This window comes from Terrapene carolina, unplaced genomic scaffold (assembly GCF_002925995.2).
Source record: "Terrapene carolina triunguis isolate 2854851 unplaced genomic scaffold, T_m_triunguis-2.0 Scaffold96, whole genome shotgun sequence".
In the NCBI taxonomy this organism is placed as follows: Eukaryota; Metazoa; Chordata; order Testudines; family Emydidae; genus Terrapene; species Terrapene triunguis.
The window spans coordinates 10,332,982-10,357,554 of record NW_020664447.1 but is presented as its reverse complement, the minus strand read 5'-3'; the positions used below and the strand labels follow the sequence as shown (position 1 = coordinate 10,357,554).

The 24,573-nt window shown below is 40.4% G+C and overlaps 1 protein-coding gene across 1 annotated transcript in view; it reads left to right on the top strand.

Moving 5' to 3' along the window:
• The window catches only part of KIAA1549L (KIAA1549 like), a 233,878-nt gene that overhangs the window by 128,461 nt on the left and 80,844 nt on the right, over positions 1-24,573 (top strand). Inside the window, exons 3-11 of the mRNA XM_026651564.1 lie at positions 2,299-2,442; positions 4,641-4,753; positions 7,470-7,689; positions 10,123-10,256; positions 12,998-13,160; positions 17,031-17,090; positions 18,828-18,979; positions 20,533-20,704; positions 23,666-23,829. Coding sequence (XP_026507349.1) covers positions 2,299-2,442; positions 4,641-4,753; positions 7,470-7,689; positions 10,123-10,256; positions 12,998-13,160; positions 17,031-17,090; positions 18,828-18,979; positions 20,533-20,704; positions 23,666-23,829 — 1,322 coding nt within the window. The remainder of the gene's footprint in view (positions 1-2,298; positions 2,443-4,640; positions 4,754-7,469; positions 7,690-10,122; positions 10,257-12,997; positions 13,161-17,030; positions 17,091-18,827; positions 18,980-20,532; positions 20,705-23,665; positions 23,830-24,573) is intronic.

Below are 24,573 nucleotides of genomic sequence, written 5' to 3'. Positions count from 1 at the left end.
CAACACCAGCCTATGAGAACACTTCTACATTCCCTCTAATAAATATTTCGTCCCTTCGCTCAACAGTGTCAATCAGTCAAGTTTTTGGAAAAGAGGTAACTGATACAGTTTATGAAGCCAGCACAGTGATATTATCAAGTGATTTTGAACATACTTTGCAACCTTTTGATGGCTCTTCAGTTAGAGAGGCATCCCATCAGTCTTTCGAAACAGGTAGTACAGCCAAAGTGTACACTAACATACACGCTAACAATGTCCTTTCTTATGGATCTCAACGTTCCAGAGTTTTTCCAGAAACTCGAGCCAGCAAACACACAACAGGAACAATCCTGCGTGAAAGTATTTTGAAAACAGAAATCATCGGTTCTGTTACTACATCTGCAGTATCATTACCCACTGCCAATACAGGCCTTTCAAAATCTGTGTTCATTATTAAAGATACACCTGCTATTCATAATTCTACAACTTCACAGCTTTCAGCTATTAATGGAGAAAGTCCAACTGTAGACTTAACAGAAAATGAAGAAACAAATACAGGAGCATTCACCATTGTCACTCCACATACAGAATATGCCCCTCTACCAGCTTTAAATAAACCTGATTTTTCCACTGATCAAGTTTCAATCACAGATGATACAAAACCATGGACCACTATTGTGCCTTCAGAATTATATGCATTTCCATCATTTGTTCCAGTAACAGAAGCCCCATACAGCCCAGCATCAGCTTTCTCTAGTATTTCAAATGCTGCCTCTGAAAGTAGTTTATATACTACAAAGATACCTATAATTACTGCTTCAGCTTCTGAATGGAGTACTACAGCCGTGCTTACTTCAGCTGGTGTTAGTGTTCTGTCAGTAAAAGAAACAACCAACATTCCAATAATAGAAGTTTCTCCAAGCACTTCTTCATTAGAAACTGGGTATCACACCCCATATTCAACAATTTCAGGTCTGCAACCGCAAATAAATGATGTTACAAACAAACAAACTGCTTCTATCTCTGTAACTTTAGAAACATCTACATCTGCAACATCTAATCAAAAGGTTTCAACTTCACCTTTGACTGAAATTAAGTCTCCTAATTTCACACAATTTAACATACGTTCATCTGCCCTGGAAATGTCTAGTGTTCAGTATTCGTCCCATGCTACCACTACAGCACTACCTGCAGCACAGTCAAAAAAAGATACTGACACAACTCAAAATGTTACTGAATTCTTCACTCTCAGGGACACTAACTTCACTGAAAACTTTGAAATATCCCCCCATCTGTATTTGCCGACAGTGAAGGATTTTGCAGCTGATGATACAAGTACTGTTTCTAACACTCTGAAATCTCAGACAACCCATGGTGAAAATGTCTCTTCATCAACAAAAGCCGTATACACAACACAATCTGAGATACCATTGGCTTCTCAATTCACTGACAATTTGATTGTCTCAGCTAATGAAATTAGTTCTATCAGTGGTACACAACCAACAATTTCTTCCTTTCCAGTAGCCAAACAATCTTCAAGTTCAACACCGATATCTATTCTAACTACAAAAAAATACATGACTTCTGGAAATTTGACAGACTTTACAAACAGCTCTGTTTCAGAACCACGTAGTCACTTGACTAGCGTTATTCAAAAACAAGCTACGTTTAGTACAGAGACGTGGCATGCAAATGGTACAGGTGATATTCTAATTACAGTTGCTGTACCTAATGAATCTACCAATGGCACCCCATCGCAAACACATACCACCAATGCTTTGCAGTCAGTCATCATAACTTCTGTCCATGCATCACCAACACAAATAACCTCTGCTTTTTTGCCAACAACCAACTTTACCCATTCTGTCATTACAGTGCTACCTTCAGTGTCGGCGGGTGCAATACCTACAGTAGCAACTTCAGAAGCAAAATCAGTAACAGGAAAATCTGCGCCAACTTCGTCCTTTTTTTCTCTAGGCACTGAAAATGCACCCTTGCTGTCTGTGACAGCATTAAGCACATTGATATCAACACTAGCAAAAAATAACAGTGCCTCAAAAATGACATCGACAGTACCAGCACATACAAACTTTCCGTTTGCACCAAGACACACACCGACATCACCCCCCCACACCACTGTTATGTTTCTAACCAATAAAGTTAGCACAGTCACAGCTTCCACACTGACATCCACAACACACACACAAAGACAGATAGAAACCACAGTACCTGACACCAAGAAATTCACAAGCTCAGAAATCACCAAAACATCAACTGCATATCCACTGACAATTACAGCAGCTTTGACATCTATTACAGCATCAGCGAAAACAACTAGGCTCCCCCCTGCTCCAGTGGAAAACAATTCTGCTGCTCCTACAACTGCAATTGCAACTTTCGCTAATGTGACAACAGTTCCCCCTCCGGAATGCCAGCTGTCCAGTAACCTTATGGTTAAATCAGGTATGGCTCTATACTCAGCTTGTTTGATTAGAAATACATCAGTTTTATATGAAGTATAGTTCATCATAAATAGAAAAGTTGTTTAAATACTGGTTAGTTTACTAAATAATTTAAGGGCTATGATGATTAATGTGGGGATTAGATACAATGGTGATGACTACACTAACAAGCTAAATAGATAGGTGATGGTGAGGCTAGTAAATATAGATAATAGATTTATGTATATACTTTTACATTCAACCGTATATATGCTTAAAGGAGGTAAGCTGCATGGTGGTGAAGCACATTATGATAGTTTGTTCCTTCCTCTGCAGTGACGGGCAGAGGTAACAGATTGAGGCAGGTTAATATACTAGATAGACTTTTGTTCTGATATGGAATGGTATGTCATTTTGTAAACTCCTACGTACAGAAAAATTTCAAAGCAATGTTTAGCATTTCATATCATACATTTTCAAAATATTTTATTGTCACATGTTGACATACTGTACTAAATTTCTGATAATAGCACCACTTGTCATGGCTCTAATCTTGGTTTCTTAAAGTTAAAGTAAGGCCACTCCTAAGAATAGTAAATTGAATGGGTCCTCAGAAATCATTTTTTGCCAGTATAAGGGACTTAAGTTGGTGGTGTAGTGCAATAGTTCTCAACCTTTCCAGACTACTGTACCCCTTTCAGGACTCTGATTTGTCTTGCATACCCCAAGTTTCACCTCACTTAAAAACTACTTGCTTATTAACACAGACATAAAAATACAAAAGTATCTATTACTGAAAAATTGCTTACTTTCTCATTTTTTCCATATAATTATAAAATAAATCAATTGGAATATAAATATTGTACTTACATTTCAGTGTATAGTATATAGAGCAGTATAAAAAAGTCATTGTATAAAATTTTAGTTTGTACTGACTTGGCTAGTACTTTTTATGTAACCTGTTGTAAAACTAGACAAATATCTAGATGAGTTGATGTACCCCCAGAAGACCTCTGTGTACTGCTGATTGAGAACCACTGGCATAGTGTATCACCACATTAGATACTTAGCTTTGAGAGTTACAGAAGAAAGGGGAAGGTCTAGCTAAAAGGGTATGCCAATTTATACAGGCATGGGAGGGGCTCGGGAGAGTGAAATCTGGAAATGATCATCTCTTGGATATATTATATCCTTATTCCTATGTCTGAGGATCCTAAATATCTGCAGCACTAACACAACATGTGCAGCAGCTGTGACAGACTGACAATATCCTGTAATATCTTGAACAACCTTATGGAATTAAAATAAACTTTACTGAATTAAGATAAACCTTATTGAAGTAGGTTTAATACTTTTGGGGCATATTGTATTAAAATACAATTGTGTATGTGCTGTTGCGACATTGTATGTACCTTCTCTAGGAGGGAGTGGGGATGCTAATGAACGTCCCCTGTTATCAGCCTTTAATGCCATCTCCTCTCTAAAGATATGCATATACTCTCTCGTCATAGAGCGTCTTCACCAGATGCGCTAGAGTGGCACAGCTGCATTGGAGTAGCTGCGTCGATGTAGCACTTCTAGTGTAGACTAGCCCTTAGTCTGTCTGCAAAGTATTCTACAAAAATGCCATGAGTAAATGATCCAGTCTTTGCCCCAGAGCAATCAACTAATCAACAAAAGTTAGGACAATTTCTATAATGAAAGTAACAGTGGATATGAAATGCCATTTTTATTTGTTTGTTTCCACTTTTGAGAAGTAGAAATATTAATTTGCTCTCTTTTTATGAAAATGTGCAGTGCATATTCTTCCACACAGTCTTGCCTAAACCTTCCTGTACCATGAGCCCTGTGAGGCAATGCCACAGCAGTTGTGTTAGAATGCTCCATCAGTCTGTCTTCAGATAGTCTGGTTATAGTGTACTCTCCTCAAAACAGCAGCGTGTTGGTAACTCAGTGTTTTTAAAAAAAATACTGCAACTGTTAGTCCGTGATCCCCCAAAATAGGCCTTGTACACTGAGGACTGGAGAACTCTGGGCCTTGGCTAGCTCTTGCAGTATTTAACTTCCGTGTACCTGATGCACAGCATGGCTTCTTACTGGATCTTCTTTGAGTTATGACCGAATGACTGTGATCAAAATTAGAAAAAAAAATAAACCAACCCTCAAGCAAACAGCATATTGATGTTTCAAACGAATGTGTAACTTGGTGTTGTTCAACAGTTCTGTTCCTGAACACAAGAAGGCTGCTGATCAGCAATTCCTTAAAAGAGAATGTGACAAAAGGACTCACCCAAGCATTGAGACAAGCTTTCAACCAAAATGTCAACGCTCAAGTAAGCAAGTTTAGTTAGCTTATATGGTAAAATAAGTTTCTTCCCCCCCCCCCCCCCCAAAAGGACTTTTGTACTGAATATTAGTAGTCTGTGAAAGATTTTGTTTTTTTGTTTTGTTTTTTGTGTGTTTTTAATCATATGAATTAAGGGCATCCTAGTTAGTTTCTAACTCCTGTATCTCATCTCATATCCCTTAGACCCAATTCAAACAAAAAGGCATAAGGCCTCCAAGACCCACAAAACTCAGTAGTTTGCGTTTGTGATATGCAGAACCAGGTACCCTTTGATGGAATTGTGTACTGAATGCAATTCAGTCCATGAAGTGGTGCTAGATATTCTAAGGATGGTATTAACTACTGGGAGGTTGAGGGAGTCATTGTTTTCTCTTCCCAACTGTTCCTTATCCACTTGGCTCTAGCAGAGGGAGCAGTGTTATGAGAAGCAGAGGCTGCCTGGCTGGTTGCTCAGCAGGTGCTGCAATGGCCCTTGATGGCCAGCAGGCCCTTCCTGCAGCCCTGCTGGATGTGAGAGATCTCAGGGCTGCCAAATGTGTGAGAGACAAGATGCATGGCACATGGCAGGCTTGTTTTTGGCTATACAATAGTTAGCATATTTAACCCCATAGTTTACCCAATTTTTTTCCTTCTCTTTCACCTCATCAAGGCCTGGCCCCGCCCAAAAACAAAAAATCAGAAAACTGGTGTGTGGAGCTTAAAAAAAAGGATTTAGAATGACACATTCTGAGGCTTTCAAATTTTATTGCCAGTGACAGATAAGGAAGAAACCATTTTTTCCCCAAAAACTTTCATAACATCATTACTGTTTAATAACAACAGACTGTTTTGATTGTGCGTCCAATTAATGGCAAACTGATATGTTTTGGAGAGTTTTCTTTGGTTTTTAAATAATACAGTTCTCTATGCATCTGAGAACTTCACTGATATGATTAAGTCCAAATGGCAATTCAGCATTTCAAGGGACAAAGATTTACTTTAGCTCGCGTTTGTCCTTTTTATGGTTAGATTTTATTTAACTTGTTTTTCTATAAGTTCTGATGTAATGGTTTGTTGTATAACTCTCTGTAGCTGAGTTTAGCAGGCTAACTGTAAATACGAGCGTATACAGTATTTCTTTGTCATTTGCAGTCAGGTTTTTGTTGTTCTGAAGATACAGCATTTCTATTAATCTTCTTTAAACCAGAAATAAAATGGTCTTTTCTACAAAGGCCCCTGATTTTTTTATTTTTTAAAAATTGACTGCAACTTTATTGGGCTGCTTTATGGGCAAGTCAAGGTGGGGAATTTTATTTGCAGGAATTGGGTGCATTGCAGACGTGGGAATCTGTTTTGGAGAAAAGTGCGTGGCTTTTGGTAACTTTCCCAGGGAAGAAAGGAAGGGGTGGCCCAAACACTATGTGGGCTCTAACAGTTTTAGGGTTACTTTTATGGTGGCTGTCATTTTATTTTAAAAGGTAAAAAGGGGGAAGAGAGGCAGTTGTCTCTTTTGCACATTGTGGGAGATGGCTACTGACAGCAGCAGCTTCTTCCTCTTGAAGGCCAGGAATGAGTACAACCATGTAGAGAGCCAAGTGCTTCCACAGATTAATACGGATCAGCAGCAACAGCATGGCCAGTAAATGGGTTGTCACTGCTGTCAATCCATCTTCCACTTTGGAAGCCTAGTACCTGATACATTCGCTTCTACAGTGACAAAAAAACCCTGCAGTTGTGAGAAAACAATTTCTACTAAAATAAATGAGAGTGGCATGTTCATTACTTTCCATCTAAATGACATGAAATTCTGGGTTATCTGGAATGTAAGCCCAGAATTAAATAGATTGTTAGAGCCATATTCTGTATAAAGTGAGGGACGGAGCTCCCATTACTATAAACAGGGGGTTCTTTGCACAGCTCTGCTTACAGCATATTGGCTGTAAGTAAAGACACAAAAAGGGAACATTGATAAAAATGATGGAGGAAGGACAAAAATCATCCTATTTGAGTAAATTGTGGAAAGTCCGGTTTGGTTGTTGAGCTATAACTCTACAAATTTCTCCTTTCCCTTTCGCATGCTAAGTAGGCAGGGGAAGATGGCAGTAGTGAGCTTAGAGAGCTTGTACCCAATGATGGCTATACAGGCTGCAGAGTAGCTGTACTGTCACTCCTTTCCTTCTGGGTTTTGTTCCTCTCCCCTTTAATGGAGGAGCCCAACTTGATGTAGTGCTAGGGACAAGTTTTGAGCCTAACAACCCAAGAAATTGTACGTTCTTGGGGCAAATTTTTTTTCTCTATTCTTGTTCTTTGCTGTGGCTCACTGTTGTGCTCATTTTGCAGTTGGTCTGTGCCCAGAACTTCTGCTGATGGCAATGATAGGTTTGCCTGTCGAGAGTACATAGAACAGAGCCCCAAGTGAAGTTAGGGGGTCAGGCAGTAAATAATTTTATCCTTACACTCTTTTGGTCCTGAGCCTGAAAACATTGACACACACATGAGAACTTAGTGAAACTTCTTGTGTGTGAAGTTACTCGTGTATCAAGGTTTTCAGGATGGGAACTTTAGATTTTAGATTCAAAATTAAAATTAATGTATATTGCACCTCCTGCCCTAAAGGAGATTACATGCAAAACCTCTAGGAAATCCCATTCAGAATGAAAAAATCCAATAGCGTAGTAATTAAAATGGAAATTAAAAAAAGACATTTTCCCTGTGTGTTTTAGGTTGAAATTCTGGAACAATCAAACAATGTGACAGTTGGTTACTACGTTACGAAGGGGAGGTTGGTTTTTATACCTGCTGTTGTTATTGAAATGCTCATTGCTTATGGTATTAGCAACACCACAGCGGACATAAAGCAGCATGTGCCAAATCTTCAGTCTGTTGCTGTACTGGCCTTACCATGGAATCCATTACCTGCATACCACTTCCAGCTGAAAACAGGCAAGTAACAAAATCACATATCTGGTGTAACAGTTGCACAACTTGTGGTTAGATAGTTGGCTGCATGTGTGTGTTCTCCCTGTGTGCTGTCCCAGCTCTGCACAGACAGTTGGCACAGCAGACCTCGAGCGAACCGCCCAATGACCACAAGATCTTTTAAGGTACGAAGGCGCCCAGCCAGATTTATTGTCGACGAAGCATGGTAATAGCACCTGGAACTCTCTGAGGAGACTAAGACATGTATGCCCGTAACAGTGGACACAGCTCAGTCAGTGGCGGGACTTTCCACTGTCCCCTAGGCTGACCAAAGACACTCCCTCTGAGATACATCTTTATATACCAATACAAAAGTTATGTACTGTCATCCTGCCCTTATCTTTTAGGAGGGGTCAGTGTGTTTCTGTTATCCTTGGGGAATGTTTTTGTACCATCCTTGATATTGGGATGTGTTTGCGTGAGTACTCTGTACTTAGCACTTCTTAGGAATGTGTATTTCTGCAATATCAGCCCTGTTCTTGCCAGATTCTGTGAGCAGGTCCTGCCTCATACCAGGCCTCTGATACAAGGGCTTATGTCTCAGGCTCTCTTCCTACTACACAACTTGCTGTCAGTTCAGACATCAGTTCCTCTCAGAGAAAACAGTGATCTAAATTTGGTACCCAGTTCCATGTGTGCAGTCCCATTTACTCCTGGGGGCATTCTGTGCACAATACACCTCTACCCCGATATAACGCTGTCCTCGGGAGCCAAAAAATCTTACCGCGTTATAGGTGAAACCGCGTTATATTGAACTTGCTTTGATCCGCCGAAGCGCGCAGCCCCGCCCCCCGGAGCGCTGCTTTACCGCGTTATATCCAAATTCGTGTTATATCGGGTCGCGTTATATCGGGGTAGAGGTGTATTTTAAAATTCTCCAAATTTTATTTGTCAAAATAACACTACATAATCACACCAGTTTCAATTATTTTGTTAATTTATTTCAAAATACCTGTCAGCAAGTATGTCTGTAACAATACGGACACACACAAATTTCCCCCCAGGAGTAGAGAGTTAAAGAAACCCCTATGACAATCCAGTTCCTGTTTCTCTGCCCTCTTCCCGCCCCCCCAGCCCAGCCAGGGGGCCAGACACCCACAACCCCTCTCCCTCAGAGACCACCTGTGCCACCCCCTCCGCCCCCCCGCAGCCAATGCACCCGAATCCTCTCCTCCCCAGAGCTCAGCTGCAGGGCCCCTTGCCCAGACACCCATCCCCCTCCCTCCCAGAGCCCAGGGATACAGAGGGAGAAACAGCCTGGTGCTCGGTCCCAGGCTTACATGGAGTTTCCTGCGTGCCGCCCTCTCCTTCTCTCAAAGCATGCTGGGATCTGCAATTGCCAGAAACCTCTAGCTCCCTCCCCCCAGCAGTGTCTTCTATATGCAAGTTGGGCTCTGCCGGGACCAGTGGCCCCTAGTGGCGGCTAGCAGCACTGCAGCCCATTTCTATGGGGGGAAAGGAAATTCTGCATGCACAACGTTAATTTCTGCAAAATTCTGCAATGCGCAGTGGCACAGAATTCCTCCAGGAGTACCCATTGTCCGTGCCCTATCTCTTTAAATGTGAGAATGGTGGGACATCTTTATCCTGGGTGCAACTCCGCTGAAAACAGTGGAGTTACACCTGGGATGAATTGGACCCAATATATTTAAATATTTGAAATCCTCAGGCCTTGAACTAAATGTGTGAAATGTATTCTTAAGCATATTATGTATTTCCTATGATGCTGGGAGCCCCATATATGCATGGGTCTTGCTGGACCAACTGGGGTCTTGGATTCCAAACATCCTAAACCTGGGTTATCATTTTAACCTCTCTGTAACACTACTGCAGTACTCAGTGCAGAGTAATAGGAGAATGTGGGGGAATTGGTCCATACTTACCTTGTGTCTCCAGACTGATTCCCCATATAGTAGGTGAAGTGTTGCACTAGCAAGTCAGCCTGTAAAGACACATTTTGAATTTCAAAGAGATTTCATAAGCATATAAAATATATTACAAATATCTTGTTGAGTATACTATTATCCAGAGAAAAAAGAATGAGAATCTGTATGATGATTTTTTTTTCTTTCCTATGAGGTTAAAATCCTTAAAGATTTTAAAGATATCATTCCTTTTTTTAAAATGCTTTTTGTTTGTCCCTTAGCCTTTGAACAAGAACATGCAATCATACATATCACTTTTATTTATGCTTTTAATCACAGATTTTAATTCTTGTATTTTATCTTAATGATAAACTGTTTATAATGCTGCTTAAAAACATAAGCAAACCTCACATGATATTACTATCTCTTGTTTAATTTCTTAAATTTATCATTTTGGTGTGACTCATTATAGGAGTTATGCAGACTAGGAATATATTTTCACTAAAACTCACACATACTATTCCTGTTGTAGAGCTGCAGTTTGTTGGTCAAGCAGACAACATACAGTCATGCAAGTTTGTTCAGACCATGGAGCAACGGTTACGAAAAGCATTCGAGGATGCTGAAAGAAAGGTCTTAAACACTAGCAACAACTTAACAGTTCAGGTAAAATTTAACCTCTTTAGCCAATCTTTAAGTCACATATGATTATTCCCTGCTGTTAAGAGTGCTTGTAGACATTATGTTAATGTCAACATAATAAACTTGATAGTCACTTTGGAAATGTTTTTATATTTTGATATTAAATTAGGTATGCTGTTTTACATTTTACTAAGATCTTATGGATGCAACATTTGTGAAAAAAGATGATGAAGCATAGTTGCATAAAAAGCTGTTTTATTATTTGAAAAACCATTATTCATGTCACTTTTCTGAATGGAAAATTTACTGAGTTTCAGGTTTACGTAGAGTCATCATTCTAATACTATTTGTATTTATTACAAGTCAGCTCCAACAAAACTCCTTCTGACAATAAAGTGTAAGATACTTTTCTCTATATTGTTACTGAACTTTGAAGTGTAGAACATGTCATTTCTGGCACTTTGACTAAGAACCAGTGGGTCTATTCATGTGTGTAAAGTTAAAGATGTGCAAGTGTTTGCAGGATCAGAACCAAGGGAATGAATCGCCTTTCTTTATGTCCTATATGCTCCGTGTTTGTAAATCTGTGCTGTGCACCATGGGCTTGATCCTGCAAAGATCGTACAAAGATTTATGGGAGTGGAGAGTCCTCACATGCCTAAAGTTACTCATGTAGTTACTGCTCTGGGATTAGTTCTGTTAAAAGAGTCACTTCATGCTCCTGACTGGGAGCCTGGTGCTGGCTCCCATCTGTTCCTATGCTGATTTCAAGGGCCAGCAGGGCACCATCCCAGCTCACCAAGTCCTCATGAAACATGGATGGCTGTATACTGGGCACAGTGCCCAGGATCTAGTCAAAGTAATCATAAAATGGGCATGTTATTGGCAGGTTGCCTGAAGTTCAGTTCTTGTCCCTGGTCTTCTCATATTCGTTCTTTGGCCTCTAAATATGCTCCCTACAATGATCACCTGTCTAGAAAACCTGCAGAGCTGCCAGTTTTTTAGCTGTCTGCTGGTATGCTTGGTCATTCCTGGTGCTTAAGTCCACAGTTTTACTGGCCTTGCACCAGAGAGTCACCAAAATCTGGCTGTCCTCCTGTGACCAGGAAGCAGTTAGCTTTTCAAAAGGCTTGATGGGTTCACTTTCCATTGCAAACCCAGGAGGCTCTCTGATAGTATGCTTGCAGATTGGTAATCAGAGAAGAATGGGTTAACTCTGACTTGAGCTACTGCCATTCGCAAAGGGGCGAGGTGTGTGTGCTTTCTTCTGTTTTCAATAGAGTGGATTGCAGATTGTTGGGATAGAAAGAACTATGGAAATTGTCCCAAGGAACTGTGGGATACTTCCGACTGACTCCCGAGACCCGAGTCAAGCAGGGCTGCATCTATGCTGCCAAACAATAGGGTTTGGACCTTGGGTCCTGGCTTAACTTGAGCTCCGACCCTCCAGCCTTCAGGTCTGAGCAATTGCAATGTAGATGCATGGGGGAGTTAGGCTTAAACTGAGCTCAAGCCCAGGCTTATGTTGAAGTGTACTCATATCCTTATAAAGCCTGTGTTAGTGATAAATACATTAAACATTGGGTTTATTGATTACAGTCCTGTGTGTTTTTGATATCCTGTAGAATCACCAGTGATAATCAGAGCAGAGAATTCTATCGAGTGACTATACTGTGACACATTTTGTGTGTTGACTGTAACCCTAAAAAGAGGCAGTTAAATCAAATGATGATTTATATGAATAAGCATAAAGCAAAACCTATATAAAAGCAGTAAAGTTAACCTTTTTTTCTTTTATACCTCAATAATCTCCTAGTCTGTGGCTGGTATGTGTGGCAATATAGGAGGAGAAGGGAGGTACAACAGAGCTTCTCTCAGCACCCCTCTTCCCTTCCTGTACTCCTCGCAGATGCCAGACACAGTATGAGTAGAGGCGGGCTCCAAGATGGGGGTGAGGAAGAGAGCAGACAGCCATTCAACACAGCAGCAAGATCAGAAAGAAAGGGGAGGACCTTTTCCCATGAAGATGGAAGAGAGAGGAGGAGATTTATGCAACCTCAGTAGGATGATAGAGAAGGGACTGATGCCCCTTGAGGAGTACATGGGGGGGGGGAGGGGGCTGCCACTTCCCCATAGTAAAGGCTTTTAATATTTTATCTATCAAATAATCAGTCTCACCCTCCTTGTATTTTTGCCATTTTTCCATTGAAAATCAGGAATAGAATTTCTGGTCCTCACTCGGGGCTACAGTCCTCAGGGCCGGCTCCAGGCACCAGCTAAGGAAGCAGGTGCTTGGGGTGGCCAATACAAAGGGGCGGCACTCTGTCCGGTATCGGGGCAGCACGTCCGGGTCTTTGGTGGAAATTCGGCGGCAGGTCCCTCAGTTCCTCTCTTCCTCTTTGATCTGCCGCCACAGTGCCGCCGAAGAGGAAGAGAGGGAGTAAAGGACTCCCCACTGAACTGCCGCCGAAGCATGGAGTGGTGCGATTGAGCTGCCGCCGCAGTGCTGCCAATCGGCTTTTTTTTTTTTTTTTTTGCCGCTTGGGGCAGCAGAAAACCTGGAGCCGGCCCTGCTACTCCTGTTCCACCTGCCTCTGTTCAGTAATGAAGCTACATGTGCTAAACAGAGCACATCCTTTTTACAGAAAATGATGATCACAGTTAACATTTCTCTGATTTGTTATTCGGACTGATTATATAAAATGTGCGAACTAACGAGTTGAAATGTAGCCTCCCACTGTTTCTTTACTTTTGTTTTGTTTCAGATTTTGAACACATCAAATGTCTCCCAAGCTGTCACTTTGTTTTATGTGGTGAGCAATCAAAGTACAGCCCTAAATGGCACCATTTCCAGCTACCTTCTTAATCAGCTTTCAGCTGAGCTGGTGGGATTCTATCTTACCTATCCGCCACTGACCATTGCAGAATGTAAGCTCTTACATTATACTGTTCTGTAAAGATATGCTGACTCTGCTTGAAGTACTTTGAAATGTAACAAATGGAAATTTAAAATGCATTTTATTTTATTTATTTATTTCAATTTAACATATTAAATAGACACCTATCCGAGCCTCTAGGAACCCTGGTAAATATTTACGAATGCATAAAACTTCTTCCTTCCCTCCACCCCTCTCCCAGTGGCAAAACAGTGGCAGATCTCACACAACTATAAAGCCAGCACTGAATCAAAAAAACATAACAAAACATCCCTCGCTCTCTCTCTCTACCCCGCAAGCATCACCCTCACCAATGGCCTGATTCTGCACCATTATATTAATGGGAGTTTTGACATTAACTTCAGCAGGAGCAGAATTAGAGCCCAAATGCCTGTTGAAATAGATGGACTTTGTAGTGCTCTGAATGTCAACAGATTCAGGTTCTTTTGAAACCATTAGAGTGGGGAATGGGTGAAGGCCTTGAAGTGAAGAGCGGAAGAACTGTGTTTAAAAACCTGTTTGAAACAACTCTTTGTTGCCTTTTCTGAGTGTCTTATGCTAACTTTGCAAGACATTTCTTTAAATCACAAACAAGGTTTAAATATTTCAGGATGAAGTTTTCATTTCACGCTATGAAGCCTCTTATTTCCCTGTGTTATGAGGCAAGGATGCTGTGAATCAGTGAAAATCATGCCTCAGGGCAGTACGCACAGAATGTATTCTCTTTGACCCATGTAATATTCTGATTTCCATAAAATGAGTGAAGACACAAGAATATTGGTTGCTATGAGGATTTTTGCTTGATCATTTAAATTCGGCCTGTGAAATTAGGCTCAGTATAATTACGAGTTTGCTATTCACAGGAAAAGATCAGTGTAAATGGAGACAAAGACACAATGGGGGAACATTAATATGTAATAGTGGTCTTGAGTTAAAAGAGAGCAGGTTCCAATTGATCTTACTATGCATAAGTCTTCATGATACACTTCTCAAATATTAAAGAATGTGTTGGAATAACAATAAAGGTCTGGCTTAAGCCTATAGTAGCCAAGAAATTCAATGATAAGGCTCAAACACTGTCTTCGACCCAGCCTATCAGACCTATCCATTTCATGGGATTCTCAGTGTGTTATTTTCCATTCCGTATGTGTTGCAATAACTAGTCCTAACAGGGTAGGGCTAAGCACAGATTTTTGCTCCTACCTCTGAATTATTGGAGTTTGTATCTTAAGAGAAAATCCTTAGAAACTGTAATACATTTCCTGGCCTAATGAAACAGTGTTGTCACACTTGAGAAGTCGGGGAAATGTTAAATCACCCTTTTGGTCCTTTCTTCCTTATTGAGAAATAACCATATAGAGCCATATTTTGACCCCCTTTCTCACACTGATGATGAGGTACTCTTCCAAATAGTCCCCTTGAAGTCATTTGCATGAGTAACTGCTCACTCATCAATGCGAGTAGGCCAGGAGTCGCAGCCTAACCCTGCCTTTGTAGAATGGCCATCTGTCACTCAGAGTACAGGGATTCACATAGTGGATTGCCATTGAGAAATAACCATACTATGATTGTACAAATCAGCGCATCACAACCAATCGCAATGCAGGGAACTGAATTACTGTGGTTGAAACTGTACAGTTTTGCATCACTAACTGTACTGCATCTTGGACTGCCTGAGACAATTCCGTCTTGGGACAGTTTCACAGCATCAGCCTGCTCACATGTTTATCAGTTCCAGATTGTGAACTTTATGCAGGTGAAAGGGGAGTCATGCACAAAGAGCCTTTTCTCTTTGCGTGGCCAACGCAACTCCATGTGCTTGTTGCAGATTCAGGGCTACTTCTGGTGCACAGAGAGATCCCAGAGAGGTTGGGACGAAGGCCCTGGCCCACTCTCCAAACCAGCCTCCACAGCAGGACTGGTGTGCAAGGGAGAGGAGTATGCTGCCCTCCATAAAGGCAGTATAGCAGCAGGCATGCTCCTCATGTGCAAGGGACCTCTGGAAGGCATTCTCTCACTGAGGCAGAATCCCTGCCAGACAGGACCGGCTCCAGGCACCAGCGGAGGAAGCACGGCAGTTCGGGTGGCTTTTTTTTTTTTTGCTTCGGCAGTTCGGGCGGCTTTTTTTTTTTTTTCTTGGGGCAGCAAAAATGGTAGAGCCGGCCCTGCTACCAGAGCTCCCCATGAGGTAATGCAGTTCCTCACTGCCCCCAGCACAGGTCTGTGCCTAGTAGGCATGATCAAGTCCTTAGCTAGTGCTGCTGTAGCACAGCATGTAATGGCTTCAAAGAGAAGTTGCAGGTTTTGGTTAAATTCCCCCCACAGCAGGTATGCAGCTGACTGATGAACCTGCTGTGCATGCAAAATATATAGCCTCAGACTGATACTGACCGTTGTGTAAATATTTACTTAGGAAATTGTTTTGTGCTTATTAACCTGACACCGTAATGGTATCAGTCTACCAGGTAACTATTCCTATCATTGTGAGAACTCATTATTTCCCAGAAGGCTGTAATGGTTCCTTCAGAGCCTTCAGGAGTTATCATATATATGCACAGTTCAAGTAACCCTGAACGGCATCTGCACAAATCATGGCAGATGTGGATACTTGCTGCACAAATGAAAAATTAAAAACTCTCCGATGTGCGACTGTGGTCACCCAGAACAGACCATGGAACATATAACAACTCAATGCCTGATTCACAAATCCAAAGGAGGCATTACAGCGATACACTCCACTACTCCTGATGCAATTATCTGGATCAGCCATCTGAATGTAAAATTATATGTTTACATCAGCCATACGAAGAAGAAGAAGACAGTTAAAATAAGCGGTGATACAATGCTTTGCAAAGTTTAATATTTCAAATCACTTTATTTTGTTTTCTAAAATTCTATGGTAACTAAAGCTGCTATATGCCATAGATTAAATCCTTTCCACATTTTCCCTTGTAATGAAAAAGCTGCAGATCTAGATTGTGAATTAATTGCTAATGAATTTCACGTTATAAGGCACATTTGAGATGTAAAAGTGCAAGAGGGTCAAAATGTAAAACATGAGCAGGTCCACACGGGGTAGTTAGAGCGCAACATGCAGCCTGTGGCTTGGGCAGTGAAACCCGTGCCCCAACCCATTCAAACTTGTCACAGCTTGCCTCTTATCAGTGCCCCAACCCAGGGACAAAATCAGCCAAAACCGCCACAAAAAAAAAAAAAAAAACCACGCAAAATGGTGTCAGAAGTGCTTGCAAAGGAATGAGTATACGGCCAATATCATGGTCACTCCTGGTCACAGAAGTTGATGTTACTAAATGTTACTCCAGCTTACCGCTGTTATTACTCTACCATGCATCTAAAATGCACCACAAGCGTTCAAGCCGCTACCCCAGGCCACCTGTGTATATTTGCCCTCTTACCTTTGACTCTTGCTGCTGCTCCAAGCAATTTCCATAATTCCTCCCTAATTTTTTCATAAATGTCCCTAAAAGTCTCAGAGCAAGGATGGTGTCTCTGGAATGGAAGGTACCTTGGTTCCATCGCCTCCCAATATGCCAGCTGGCACAGCTGCACCGGGGCATGTGTGTTGTGCTAGGAGTAGATTCGGCACAGTATACTTTTGACTGCTGCCCCACTCCCACAAAGCAAGGGACAAATCGTGAAGTAGATTGTGACCCTTGGAGTCATGGTGTTTCCCCAGGTCTTCTCCTGGGCAGCACACTAATGTTTTGCCCCATACGTGGGGCTTGTGGCAAAGCCACACTTTAGCCTTATTTCCTAGTGCTTGGTTAATTTATATATTTTGAGACGCATAATGTGTTGAATGCTGGAATATTATGAAGTAATTTTTAATTTTTTTTTTAAGCTTTGGAGTATCCAAACCTCGATGTCTCAGAAACTACTAGAGACTACTGGGTGATTACAGGTACTTTTTTCTGTCTCAGGAGAATTGTTAGGACTCAGTCCTGCAAACACATCAGTGAGTAACTTCACACGAAAATGAATAGTAGTCACATTGAACATGTCCCATTGCATATAGCAGAACTATTCACCTATTTATAGCTACTCCCGGGCACAGCTGTGATTTTTGCCAGCTTCAGTGGTGGCAGTCTCCTGTGTCTAGTACTTATATTTTATGTAGGTCTTGGATTTAAATCTGAAATTCAAAGAAGTTTGGATTCAAGCCCAGAAAAAATGAATATTTGTAGAATGTAACAAAGTTTGTGATGACTCACTTGCTGTCTCTGGATCAAAGAGTTTCTGAATCTGAACTTTATATAACTTTAGTACGTCAGCAGAGAATGCTAATGATCTTCACAATACTGTATTTACAGTGTAATCATATTCACTATTAACAGATGTATTGGATCATAAGTTTTTGTGGGTGAATGCCCACTTCGTCGGATGCATGTCCATGTCCATGCATCCGACGAAGTGGGCATTCACCCACGAAAGCTTATGCTCCAATACATCTGTTAGTCTTAAAGGTGCCACAGGACTCTCTGTTGCTTTTTACAGATCCAGACTAACACGGCTACCCCTCTGATACATATCCACTATATCACACTCCTACTGAGAATCTTTTTTACACTTAGAAGTCATAGCTGGGCCAGTAAAGTTTTTTTGGCATCTTTGATCCAATAGAAAACTAAATTTCACAATATCATTGTGTCAGTACTTGGAATCCTTACTATTAATTCAAAAGAGAAAATAAAAAGAACCTTACATGAAATGGATCAAATTCTATTGTACACCCCCTGTGATTTGGTATCCTTGTTCAACTTATTTATGTTACATTGTGATGTTTTTGAGATGAAGACTTACCCTTATGTAAAAGATTATCGCAATTCATCACAGGCCTGATCCAAAGCCCATTGAAATCAATGGAAAGACTCCCACTGACCTTAGAGGGCTTTGGATCAGATTCAATGAGCCTGATGCTCCAGTTCTTGCAGACACAAAATTCCCATTGACTTCAGTGGGATACTATAGATATTCTAGTTTTTGAAAACATAACTCCAACTGCCAGGGTAAGCCCTTTAAAGTTTTGAAATGACTTCAAAAATACAGTGAACATGTATGAATTATGTAAAGTATACTGTATATGCTTTACAATTTACTGGACTTTATTAAATCAAACATGTGTATTCACAAATCATTCAGTGCCCTAGAACACAGAATGTTTTGTCAAACTGAATCCTGTAGAATTTCAATTTCAGATTTACAGACTCTTGGATGAAAAACTGTCCCTTTACCTGACAAATGCATATAATTGTCCTTTGATAACCTTCTTGAGGCTTGTCTGTTCTTATGCTTTTCATTTAAGGGTTTGCTTTTATTTTGCATTGAAGCTTGGTGTAGATGTAGAGATACTCAAAGACCTTTTCGTAAACCGAAAAGCTGAGAACACTGTTGGAGGATTTTATTCTCTGTGTGTAGAAATGTAGCTGACGGATTATCTGAGAAAAACAGTATAGTGGCTGGAAACAGAAAGTCATGTTATACCCACAATGGAAATTATTTAGAGTGTGTAAATTTGTTATCAGGTTGTTTTTCTTCTAAGCTAGCTTGTACATCTTTGTCAAATACACCATTGCAGCCATGTATTATTGAATCCATCCATGCACAATCTGCTGATATGAGATTTTCTCCATTGCCACAGTTATACAAGGGGTCGACATTACATTACTGGGACTTAACAACCAAAGCTTTGCAAGACTAATGGAGCAGCGGCTGGCCCCACTGTTCGTGATGTCCCATCAACAAGGAAGGCGATTTAAACGCGCTACTACTGTGGGCAGCTACACTGTGCAGGTGATCAATAGGATACAAGTTGTATCCAGATACTATTTCAAAAAGGCTTTAGGTGCATAGATACTGCAGGGATTGTTGTGCAAAATAGTTAATTGGAATGAGTTTGGACATCCTTATTCATGAATACCAAACCAGCGTGAGAGTTGTGCAGGTCATCTCAAAGGAGTTTCTGTTTGCAAAGTCAGGCATGTTTTCATGTTTCTTTTCTCTTTGGAAATAGACAGTGGTTGCTCTGCAGTAGGAAATATTTTGCTCTCTGCTTACTATATATGTTTATGTAGCATGCTAACTTTAGTAGAAAGAGTCTAGTAGTTAAATTAACTTCAGTAAGAGCTTTGCTATATTCTCAAAAGTGAAGAGAATTTCTATAGGTCTTCTTTCATATGGCTGACACAATAAGTAAAAGCTGTATCTGATTTATGCATTGTGATGAGATCCTGTGCAAAGCAGTCAGGGATTTTTTAAAATTAAATTTTATTTGTTTTTTAATATGGCCTTGTTCTGTGCAGGGACAGAGATCACATTCTGAAATGAGGGTCTCAAACCTGAACATTTTACTAATGAATCAGACAGACTACTGCATTGTGAAATGACCTTTGTCTTTTCTTTGGTGAGATTTAAATACCCAGTCAGTATTTTCCACGAGAGCTTATTTTGTTTCTACACCAAAGTTATCCAGCTACCCTACTTTCATGTAATTCAAAATTTTCAGACTGCAAAATTTCAAAAGCTAAGTTGTCAGTTTTCTGCACCTTTCTCCAAACTTCATTTACTGTGAAATATTTTTAAAAATGACTATTTTCTAGTATTTGCATTGCAAACATCTTCCCCACAATTCTCTGTGTTCCCAATATGAAACAATTAAAAGGGGGGGACATTTTTATTTGATAAAATTGTGAATCTTAGGAAAATGTTACATGAAAACATTGAGTCCATAACAAAAGCAAAAAAGAAAAGTCCCTTTCTTTTTCATGTGATTATAAACATTTAGCAAAACTCCACTTAACATAGGAAAGATAAAGAGGTGCACTTCCAAACCTGCCAATATGACAGAACAAAACCAAAAGGGTCTTTTTGTTTGCCTGTGGTGGGTGCAAGGATTTGTTACCCACAGAATACCAGCAAAGTGTAATTTTAAATAAAAGCACATTTAAATTTCTCTCCGTTTAATTGCTTTTTTCATGGCACAGAAGCAAGTTGACAACAGGACTACACTGTAGAGACCCCAAAAAGAGTTGACATTTTGTTTGCTATTTTACTTTCTTTTTTCACTGCCTTTGTTTTCTAGTCTAGGGATTTCAAATTAGAAATATTTTTTAAAGATTCATATAAAGGTTGTCAGGAAGGACTGCTGTATGCTTGGTAAACATAGCAGTGCTATGAAACAAATCCTATGAGAAGTTTTGCATTGAGTTGCACTTGTGTGGCATGTTAATGGGATTCTTGACAGATGCAGAGGTCTGCCTGGAGGTGGCTCTGTGCAGAATCAGGATCTAAGTGATGGTACAATATAAACATGGCTTCTGTCTCTTTCTCTCTCCTTTTATTATAAGATGGTAAAAATGCAGCGTATTCCAGGACCCAAGGAGCCCGCTGAACTGACTTACTATACATTATACAACAGGAAACCTCTGCTGGGAACTGCAGCTGCCAAAATGTTGAGTACTGTTGATTCTCAAAGGATGGCCTTGACGTTAGGTTATGTCATCCAAGTACAAGCTGATCGTAAGAATCCTTTTCTTAATTTTTCAATCCCCAGTTTTAATCACATTTATTGTTATTTCTCACAACGAATATTCAAATGCAACATTAATTATGGGATGTGCTCATTAACCCACACACTCTAATTTCAAACGCACTTGTTTTAGTAAAATCTTCAGTCAGGTGGCACTTGCTGCGTACAAAAGAATAGCCATTCCATCTGTTTGGATGAAGCACTGACATTAGAGAAGCTACAAAGAACATTGATAGAAAAAGGAGAAATAATTTTAACAAATGATTAAAATATTGGCTATAAGCATGAGAGGAAGTCAGAAAAATGGCTCAAAAGGTGCAATATCAATTCCAGTGAGTACAATGCATCCTGTGTTTGGTCCTAGATTTGATCACGCTGTATTACTGATTTTCAGTCTTTGTTCAGCAGACAATGGAGATTTTTGACCCCTGTTTGCATAAATTACATTCCCTCAAATTCTAAATTACATTGTTTCCCATAAAATGCTTCAGAGTGCCTTTCCTGCTAAAATGGCTGTAAATTAGAAGAACATACTGTCCTCTTCTTTTCTGTACATGCTTTTAAACTCTTGAAATGGATGTTTGAGTGACTATATGTTATTTGCAAGATTTGAGCTGACCTGATCTTGTACTTGCATGGTGTTATAAGGAGGCTTTGCTTATCTGTAGGTGTACGTATTCCATTTCTGTACCAGGTGAAGTCAAGAGTTTACAGAGTATCATTAAATGAAATTATGAGCTTGGATAGCTAAAACTCTCAGATTGGACGATTTGAGTGGAAGAGACAAAGCATCCCAGTACCTTGCTAGTAAAATAAAATATTCCCATTGCCTCATTTTGAACACAGTACAAGTATTTCCTTGTAATTACAAGAAAGATATTTTACAAATTCTTCGTTTTGATGCATTGTTGTTTGTTTTATAGTAGTGCCTGGAGGAGCCCCATTGTGATAGGTGCTGCTCTGATACATAGCGAGAGATAGTCCCTGTCCTAAAGAGTTTACAATCTGAGTAGTCAAGACAGACCAAGGGTGGGAAAAAATATTATTGTCCTGGTTTTACAGATGAGGGACTGAGACAGAGAGATTAAGGGCCTGAGACAAAGCCCATTGAAGTCAGTGGAAAGACTCCTGTTGGTTGGGCATTGATTCGCAAGTGACTTACCCAAATCTCTTGAGTCTCAGTCCTTTGTATGAACCACAAGATCATCCCTTTCTCTCTACACTCTTCTGAAATAACTGCACATTTTCCAGTGCTCATAATATAAACCTCTTCTACAATTGCTTGGGTAGTTGGTTATTAAAGTGGATGTTGTCAGGTAAAATTTGGACTGAAGACTTTGTTTTAAACACCCCAAACCAAAAAATAGCCCATAGTAAGATATTAATTTAATGACCTAAGGTCATTAAGTAGTGAACATTGCTTATTAAGAGGGACACTGTTGGTTAAAATTCAGAGTCTGCACTGCCTTTTTTGAGATCTAATTAAACATACTATTCCAGTTTAGAGTCTGTGCAAAAATATGCCTTTGAGCACCTGATTGCGTTATTCCAGCATATTAAAATTACAACTGACTTCCAAGGAGGTCTGTGTGTCCAAGGATGACAAGATCAAGCCGCAGACAGGCTTTTAGCTAGTTATACTATGGTAATTACTGGTAGCCAGATGCTATACATTTAGGGCTTGGTGCTACCAGGTGCAAAGTGCCTTTGACAGCTAGTGGAGTCAGTGGCAGTTGAGGGCATGCATCACTTTGCAGAATCTGGTCCTTGGTATAGTCTGTTAAGTCAAATAGAAAGTGGAGTAAGTCTGTTAGAAATGTCACACTAGTATTTTCATAATCGCCTTTTCCATGCCAGGAGCCAGTGAGATAGGAAGATAAATACAGAATACAGGTTAAGCCTAATAATTTAATAGTCAAACAAAATTAAGAAACAAAATGTGGTGATTAGCATAAGCATTTGCAAAAAGAAATTAAATGAGAAAAAAGTGCATTTATTTCACAGCAGGATATTTAATATATACACTAATTAAATGTACTGTATATGCTGAGAGATTTAAGTGGCAATTTACTCAAATAAAATGGAATCTAGAATTTTAGAGTGCCCTCTAGGTAAACATGTTCTAACAAGTAATATAAGTTGAGATATGCATTAGTGCTGTGATGTACAGCATCTAGCATAGTGGGGTTTGTCCTAGGCACTGTGGTAATACATGGAAATAATTCATATTCTGGTGCAATTATCAATATTTCTGAAAATGATTTTTCCCAGCCCCTATATTCCACTCCCCCCAAGTGCCGAATTTTGTCCTCTTTGCGACGCCCGTCCTGTGACTGCCAAAAAAGCTATAGCACAACAGCAGCACTACAAAGGGACCAGTTCTGCCGATGTCAATGGCAAAACTCTCAATGAACCAGATCCTTAGCTGGTGTGAGTTGTCTTAAATTCATTGGCTTCAAAGGAGCTATGCAAATTCATAGCAGCTGTGAGTCTGCACCAATGTCTTCTGTAGGAGCCGGACTGGGCGCAATGTGCAAATTTTTAACACACAAACTATCTGAGTCCAAGCTCTGCTGGCTTTTTATTTTAGGAAAACATCTATGGCTTGTTTCATTCAACATTATTTTACTTAAATTTTGAAAAACCCATTTGAGTGTGACCTCATCCAACTTCTTGGTCTCAGGAATCAGAGGAGTGCTCTGCAGCTGTCTATCACTAGGAACATGGAATTTGAGAGAAGAGAGCTCAGGGATTGATCGTAGAAGTCAGTTGATCTATTTGTATTGTAGAAATTCCAACAAATTATTATAAATAAATGAATAAATAATAAATCTTTTGTACTAATTGTTATGTGAAGACCATTTAAGGAAGTACCCAGCTAGTTCTTCTGTTGCTTTTACATAGCAACTGATGGTGGAACACTGACTCTCTCTGGCTTGCAATTTATGCAGCTGTGGTGAAAAACCCACCAAACAACCTGTGGATCATTGCAGCAGTGCTGGCTCCCATTGCTGTGGTTACGGTTATCATCATCATCATCACAGCAGTTCTGTGCAGGAAGAACAAGAATGATTTCAAACCAGACACCATGATGAACCTGCCTCAGAGAGCTAAAGTAAGTGTCTGTTCAAGCAGGAGATGTCTAGTCTCAGCACATTCATTAATTTTCCCAGTGTTCATTCTTTAGATCCTTTCCTAAACATGTTTAAAGGACATTTGAGACTTTAAGTGGTCAGTACACTCAGGCTAGGACTTTCTCAGCTGTTACAGAACCTGTTTGCTTTTTCCTGGAGTGAGATGAAAGACCTATGCCTCAGTTTCCCTTGGCTTTTTGCTTCTGCCCCCCCCCCCACTTGAGACCTTCTGCCAAAGCAATCACCCTTCCTCCCTAGAAGGGCTAGACATAGGACTCTCCTTGGACCCCATAACAACTTCTGTCTAACCATACAGAAGATGGTTATTCCCTCCCACAGGACTAAGCATGCTTCACCCATGGCAGTTGTCTCTTCTATCAATTGGGGAGCAAAAGATAAAAATGGAAAATCAAACCTTGATCTGTTTCTAAGGTAGATTGTCACAGTGTAGCTGATCCCTGTGAGTAGAACTGAGCCCAGCTCCCTGTGGAAGAAGAGGTGAGCCCAATCTAGCCAATAAAGGGGGTGGGCTACCCTTGGGCTGCCATAGGGCAGGAAATGTGAGATGGAAGATAGAGTGATTGGGACAGGCTCTCTCTGGGGAAGCCAAGCCAAGCCATGGTGGAGTGGAGCGAACTTCTGTGCAGAGCCCTGGAACCCTCCCACATCCTAGAGCCTGGGCCCCAGCCTGAGCCGGGAAGTCTACGTAGCAATGACACAGCCCA